The sequence below is a fragment of the Cetorhinus maximus genome, unplaced genomic scaffold (genome assembly GCF_964194155.1).
Source record: "Cetorhinus maximus unplaced genomic scaffold, sCetMax3.hap1.1 HAP1_SCAFFOLD_786, whole genome shotgun sequence".
Classification (NCBI taxonomy): Eukaryota; Metazoa; Chordata; class Chondrichthyes; order Lamniformes; family Cetorhinidae; genus Cetorhinus; species Cetorhinus maximus.
In genome coordinates, this window is record NW_027596728.1 from 161,034 (window position 1) to 168,447 (window position 7,414).

Genomic DNA, 7,414 nt, shown 5'->3' on the forward strand with positions numbered 1-7,414 from the left:
TTACAATGCTCCAAGTTTTGTACCATCTGCAAACTTTGAAATTGTGCCCACCACGCCAAGGTCTAGGTCATTAATACAGATCAGGTCCCAACACTGAGCCCTGAGAAACTCCTCTAGTAACCTTCCTCCAGCCTGAAAAATCCACTGTAAACCTTCCTCCAGCCTGAAAAATCCACTGTAAACCTTCCTCCAGCCTGAAAAATCCACTGTAAACCTTCCTCCAGCCTGAAAAATCCACTGTAAACCTTCCTCCAGCCTGAAAAATCCACTGTAAACCTTCCTCCAGCCTGAAAAATCCACTGTAAACCTTCCTCCAGCCTGAAAAATCCACTGTAAACCTCCAGCCCAATACTCTCTGTTTCCTGTCACTCAGCCAATCCCATATCAATGTTGCTATTGTCCTTTTTATTCCATGAGCTATAAGTTTTCTCAAGCCTGTTGTGTGACATGCCATCAAATGCCTTTTGAAAGTCCATGTGCATCACATCAACAGCATTACCCTCATCAACCCTCTCTGTTACCTCATCAAAAAACTCCAGCAAGTTAGTTAAACACCATTTGCCCTTAACAAATCCGCTGGCTTTCCTTAATTATCTTGCATTTGCACAAGTGACTATTAATTTTGTCCTGAATTATAGTTTCCAGAAGCTTCCCCACCAATAAGGTTAAACTGACTGGCCTGTAGTTGCTGGACTTATCTTTACACCCATTTTTGAACAAGGGTGTAACATCTGTAATTCTCCAGTCCTCTGGCACTACCCCTCAGTCAAAGGAAGACTGGAAAATTAAGGTTGCTGCCTCTTCCTTCAATATCCTTGGATGCATCTCATCCAGTCCTGGTGCCTTATCAACTTTAACCACAGACAGCCTATCCAATACAAATTTAAACCCTGCAAGTGTCTGAATTACTTCCTCTTTCACCATAACCTGGGCAGCATCTGCTTCCTGGGTGAAGGCAGATGCAGAATATTCATTTAATATCTCAGCCATGCCCTCTGCCCTAATGCATAATTCCCCTTTTGATCCCTAATCAGCCCTACCCCTGCTTTTACAACCCTTTTACTATTATTTACTTATAGGATGCTTCTGGATTCCCTTTGATGTTAGCTGCTAATCTCTACTCATGCTGCCTCTTTGCTTAAAACAAAAAGCTAAAAGCTACTGTGGATGCTGGAAATCCAAAACAAAAACAGAATTACCTGGAAAAACTCAGCAGGTCTGGCAGCATCGGCGGAGAAGAAATCAGTTAACGTTTCGAGCCTTCATGGCCCTTCGGCAGAACTGGAGCATAGTTAGGAGAAGGGAGAAATATAAATTGGTTTAAGGTGGGTGGGGGGAGGTGGGGGGGTCTCCTCTACATTGGAGAGACCAAACGCAAACTGGGCGACCGTTTTGCGGAACACCTGCGGTCTGTCCGCAAGAAAGACCCAAACCTCCCTGTCGCTTGCCATTTTAACACTCCACCCTGCTCTCTTGCCCACATGTCAGTCCTTGGCCTGCTGCATTGTTCCAGTGAAGCCCAACGCAAACTGGAGGAACAGCACCTCATCTTCCGACTAGGCACTTTACAGCCTTCCGGGCTGAATATTGAATTCAACAACTTTAGATCTTAAACTCCCTCCCCCCATCCCCACCCCGTTTCTCCCCCCCCGCTTTTTTTTCAATAATTTATATAGATTCTTCTTTCCTCACCTATTTCCATTATTTTTAAATCTAAAACTAAAACCTTTAGTCTTTCCACCCCACCCCCACTAGAGCTGTACTTTGAGTATCCTGTCTTCCATTCTTAATTAGCACTTTTCTTAGACAAATATCACCACCTTCAACACCTCTTTGACCCTTTTGTCTGTGACATCTTTTGATTATCTGCTCATCTCCACAATCATCACACCCTCAATGTGTCTCTTCCACCCCGCCCCCCCACCCACCTTAAACCAGTTTATAATTCTCCTTTCTCCTAACTATGCTTCAGTTCTGCCGAAGGGCCATGAAGGCTCGAAACGTTAACTGATTTCTTCTCCGCCGATGCTGCCAGACCTGCTGAGTTTTTCCAGGTAATTCTGTTTTTGTTCTGCCTCTTTGCTTCTCAATTCCCCTCTGAACCTTCTATATTCAGCCTGGTTCTCAATTGTATTATCCACCCGACATCTGTCATAAGCACATTTTTCTTCATTATCATAATCTTTATCTCAATTGTTATCCAGGGAGCTCGGGATTTCTCTTCATGGGAATATAACTTTACTTGAATTATCTCTTCTGTAACTGAACAATGAGCTGCTGTTACAGTTTTTGCCTGTGTCAAGAAAACAAGAAATTGTCATAATTTACATCTGCTAACATCACTGTCATATTTCTTATGTACTGGGAGACAGGCTGGTGGGGGTTGTAAGTATGGTAATTGGCGTAAAAGCCAGAGCAACTACTAGAGTCTAAAATCAACAGTAAGAAGTGGTTTTGATATGTTAATGAACCAAGAGGAACTTCAATTAAAGTTTTACATAAAACAATAATAGGAGTGATTTTGAATTGAGTTGTTTTAGTTCAAAGGGGGATATATGCAGGTTGTAAAAAGATGTAAAGATAGGGTAAGCTTGTTTTTTATATAAGTCTAAGGGTTAGGGTAAAGAAACAAGTTTAATCAGTTCTGGGAAGAAAGCATTTCTGAAGAGACCGGTTGAGACGATAGAGAGATCAAAGGGAAGGAACGCATTTAAGTGCTGCTTAGATCTCCCAGGACAGTGTGAACATGGCCAGACTGGGAGAACCAGTTGCTGTCAGCCTCAGAGGGCACCCCGAGAAAAAGAGGCTCCAGTGGTAAAAATGACTGGAATTCTATAGATTTTGAAATCTATGAGGATAGTTGCTGAACAGAAAAGGGAAAGGTTAGTTCTGAGGGTAGTCCAGTTAAGATCTTGTGGAACTGTTTTAAAGTACTGCTTCCTGTGTGAAGCCATTCTTGTGTGGAAGCGTAATTGTGATTTTTTGGCGTTTTAAAAATGTTTATTTTACTATAAAACCATGACAAGTAGCCAGAGACACCGTTTCCTGATTTCAGAACCTCCCCTCATACTATAAAAATTGCAAAAAGCGTTTTAGCAGCTGTTTCAAGTTTCCCTCTGTGATTTGAGCAGCTCAGCATTTACCACCAGCCGTGCTATAAACGCCTGCTAATCTTTGATTCCAGTTTATCTGGGCCAGGTCCATTCTTACCCATTGAAGTTAGCTTTCCCCAAGATAATTATTCTTACTCTGGAATGCTCCTTATCCTTTTCCAATAGTTTGATACAATGATCACTTGCCCTCTAAAGATTCTCCGACTGACACCTGATGCACATTCCTCACCTCATTGCCATGAGCCTCCCAATGCTCACAGTGCCCCAACACTGACACTCACTGACCACCCCCACACCCCCCCGCAGGCACTGGTACCCAATATCCCACATTCACCCAGCACTGCCCTGCACTGGTACTCACCGTCTTCCTGCTACAGTACTCACTGTCACCCCACCCAACCACACTTGTACTCACTGTCTCCTCTCGCTGGTACTCACGGTTTCCCTCTCTCCAGTACTCAGTGTTTCCCCCACACTGGCACCCTGTCACCCTCCCCTCCAGTGCTCACTGTCTCCCTCCCTCCACTGCTCACTGTCTCCCTCCCTCCACTGCTCACTGAATCCCTCCCTCCACTGCTCACTGTCTCCCTCCCTCCAGTGCTCACTGTCTCCCTCCCTCCAGTGCTCACTGTCTCCCTCCCTCCAGTGCTCACTGTCTCCCTCCCTCCAGTGCTCACTGTCTCCCTCCCTCCAGTGCTCACTGTCTCCCTCCCTCCAGTGCTCACTGTCTCCCTCCCTCCAGTGCTCACTGTCTCCCTCCCTCCAGTGCTCACTGTCTCCCTCCCTCCAGTGCTCACTGTCTCCCTCCCTCCACTGCTCACTGTCTCCCTCCCTCCACTGCTCACTGTCTCCCTCCCTCCACTGCTCACTGTCTCCCTCCCTCCACTGCTCACTGTCTCCCTCCCTCCACTGCTCACTGAATCCCTCCCTCCACTGCTCACTGTCTCCCTCCCTCCAGTGCTCACTGTCTCCCTCCCTCCAGTGCTCACTGTCTCCCTCCCTCCAGTGCTCACTGTCTCCCTCCCTCCAGTGCTCACTGTCTCCCTCCCTCCAGTGCTCACTGTCTCCCTCCCTCCAGTGCTCACTGTCTCCCTCCCTCCAGTGCTCACTGTCTCCCTCCCTCCACTGCTCACTGTCTCCCCTCTCCAGTGCTTACTGCCTCCTCCAATGCAATACCCACTGCTTCTCACCTCTACTCAGTGCTGCTCCTCCATTAGTATTCACTGTCTCCCCTATCCCTTCCCCCCCTCACTGGTTCTGTCTCTCCCCCTCCAGTGCTCAGTGCTCCCCTGCACTGCTACTCACTGTTGCCACCACCTTGCTGGTACTCAAGTGTCTCTACCACCCACCCCTACTCTTACGCCCCCCTCACTGCCCCCCTCACTGGTGCTGTCTCCCTCACTCCAGTACTCACTGTCTCCCCCAGCACAGGTACTCACCGCCCAGGTGTACAGCTCCTTTTCCACTGATACCACAGCGAAGTGTGTGTTGCTGGCACAGACCTGCTGTGCACTCCGTCCGCCCTTGAACAAGTCCAGTTTCTGTGGCGTCGCTTTTCCACCGCCCCAGTAATAAACATCACTGAACCGACTGGTCACCACAGCAATGGGGGGTTCAGCTGTCATATTCAGCCTGGACACAGAACAGAGACAGCAATTACAGCACCAAAACAAACACTACCCCTTGCAGCCTCACCCCTGCTCCTGCCCCCTGAACCCCACAGCCCTGCCCCCTGAACCCTGCCCCCTGAACCCCACAGCCCTGCCCCCTGAACCCCGCAGCCCTGCCCCCCTGAACCACACAGCCCTGCCCCCTGAACCCTGCCCCCTGAACCCCACAGCCCTGCCCCCTGAACCCCACAGCCCTGCCCCCTGAACCCCACAGCCCTGCCCCCTGAACCCCACAGCCCTGCCCCCTGAACCCCACAGCCCTGCCCCCTGAACCCCACAGCCCTGCCCCCTGAACCCCACAGCCCTGCCCCCTGAACCCCACAGCCCTGCCCCCTGAACCCCACAGCCCTGCCCCCTGAACCCCACAACCTGGAACCAATGCCCACTGACAGCCAATAAACTGATGCTGGTGATCAATGGAGTGTCACAGAATCAGAGAATGATTACAGCTCAGGAGGCGGCCATTCAGCCCATTGAGTCTGCGCTGGCCCCTCTGAAGAAGCAATTCCCCAGTGCCACTTCCAGGCATTCTCCTCTTTGGAAAGCCTCGATTGACCCTGCCTCCAGCGCACTCTCAGACCCTAATCACTCGGCGTGTGAAAAACTTTCTCCTCGTGTCGCCACTGCTTTTTTTTAAACCTATTATCTTAAATCTGTGCCTCTAGTTCTCGATCCCTCCACCAATGGGAACAATTTCTCCCTATAGACTCTGTCCAGAACCCTCATGATTTTGAACACCTCTATCAAATCTCCTCTCAACCTTCTCTTCTCCAAGGAGAACAGTCCCAACTTCTACAATCTATCCATCTTACTGAAGTACCTCATCCCTGGAACCAGTCTCATGAATCTTTTCTACACTCTCTCTGATACAGAGAAGGGTCCTGTACCCCAGTGAGAGTCAGCACCTTCAGGAGAGGAGGGGACCTGTACCCCAGTGAGAGTCAGCACCTTCAGGAGAGGAGGGGGACCCTGTACCCCAGTGAGAGTCAGCACCTTCAGGAGAGGAGGGGGACCCTGTACCCCAGTGAGAGTCAGCACCTTCAGGAGAGGAGGGGGACCTGTACCCCAGTGAGAGTCAGCACCTTCAGGAGAGGAGGGGGACCTGTACCCCAGTGAGAGTCAGCACCTTCAGGAGAGGAGGGGGACCGCACCCCAGTGAGAGTCAGCACCTTCAGGAGAGGAGGGGACCTGTACCCCAGTGAGAGTCAGCACCTTCAGGAGAGGAGGGGACCTGTACCCCAGTGAGAGTCAGCACCTTCAGGAGAGGAGGGGACCTGTACCCCAGTGAGAGTCAGCACCTTCAGGAGAGGAGGGGGACCGCACCCCAGTGAGAGTCAGCACCTTCAGGAGAGGAGGGGGACCTGTACCCCAGTGAGAGTCAGCACCTTCAGGAGAGGAGGGGACCTGTACCCCAGTGAGAGTCAGCACCTTCAGGAGAGGAGGGGACCTGTACCCCAGTGAGAGTCAGCACCTTCAGGAGAGGAGGGGACCTATACCCCAGTGAGAGTCAGCACCTTCAGGAGAGGAGGGGGACCCTGTACCCCAGTGAGAGTCAGCACCTTCAGGAGAGGAGGGGACCTGTACCCCAGTGAGAGTCAGCACCTTCAGGAGAGGAGGGGGACCCTGTACCCCAGTGAGAGTCAGCACCTTCAGGAGAGGAGGGGGACCCTGTACCCCAGTGAGAGTCAGCACCTTCAGGAGAGGAGGGGACCTGTACCCCAGTGAGAGTCAGCACCTTCAGGAGAGGAGGGGACCTGTACCCCAGTGAGAGTCAGCACCTTCAGGAGAGGAGGGGGACCCTGTACCCCAGTGAGAGTTGTTGCAGGATTACTTTTAATCCTCGATCAGGGAACTCACCTGGTTTTTCGGGCTGATCCGTTGAGCTGTGTGACTCGATCCTCCATTACTCTGAAAAATAACAAGAGATGGTCAAATTCGAAAGTGAAGAGGATCGACAGTCGAAATTCCCAACCATGAACAGTCCAATTAGTGAGGGGGCACAGCCAAGAGAGGGACATGGGAGGGGGGGGATGTGATGAAGGGGACGGGGGCGCACAAGAGGTGAGATAGAGGAGCCGGGGAAAGTAGAAGAGGGGAGGGCGAATGGGGAGGGTGCGGGGGGGGGAGTGGGGAGGGTGCGGGGGGGGGGAGGGTGGGGGGTGGTGGAGGGTGCGGGGGGGGGGGTGGAGGGTTACATATACACACTACCACCACACCCATCCCTCCCCTCGCTCTCCGTCCCCTCCCCCCTCGCCCTCCGTCCCCTCCCCCTCGCCCTCCGTCCCCTCCCCCCTCGCTCTCTGTCCACTGGCCCCAGTTGGATGTTGGGGGAACTCACGCTCGACGCTGTCCGATGATTGGCTGGTTCAGAATCTGCTCGGCTGATGGTCTCTTCATGGGATCCTGAAAAAAAGACAGAGTGGGGAGGTGAGGAGTGCGGTGGGTACACGGGGAGGTGAGGAGTGTGGTGGGTACACGGGGGGTGAGGAGTGCGGTGGGTACACTGGGGGGTGAGGAGTGTGGTGGGTACACTGGGGGGTGAGGAGTGTGGTGGGTACACGGGGGGTGAGGAGTGCGGTGGGTACACGGGGGGGTGAGGAGTGCGGTGGGTACACGGGGGGTGAGGAGTGT

General features: G+C 51.9%; 1 protein-coding gene across 1 annotated transcript in view; it reads right to left on the reverse strand.

Annotated features, from left to right (window-relative positions):
- LOC144674747 (serine/threonine-protein kinase Nek9-like) overlaps window positions 1–7,195 on the reverse strand; it is a 45,000-nt gene extending 37,805 nt beyond the window's left edge. Inside the window, exons 1-3 of the mRNA XM_078535966.1 lie at window positions 7,122–7,195; window positions 6,641–6,691; window positions 4,553–4,745 (exon numbers count right to left, since the gene is read on the reverse strand). Of these exons, the coding sequence (XP_078392092.1) occupies window positions 4,553–4,745; window positions 6,641–6,691; window positions 7,122–7,180 (303 nt within the window). The 5' untranslated portion in view covers window positions 7,181–7,195. The remainder of the gene's footprint in view (window positions 1–4,552; window positions 4,746–6,640; window positions 6,692–7,121) is intronic.
- Window positions 7,196–7,414: the final 219 nt, after the last annotated feature.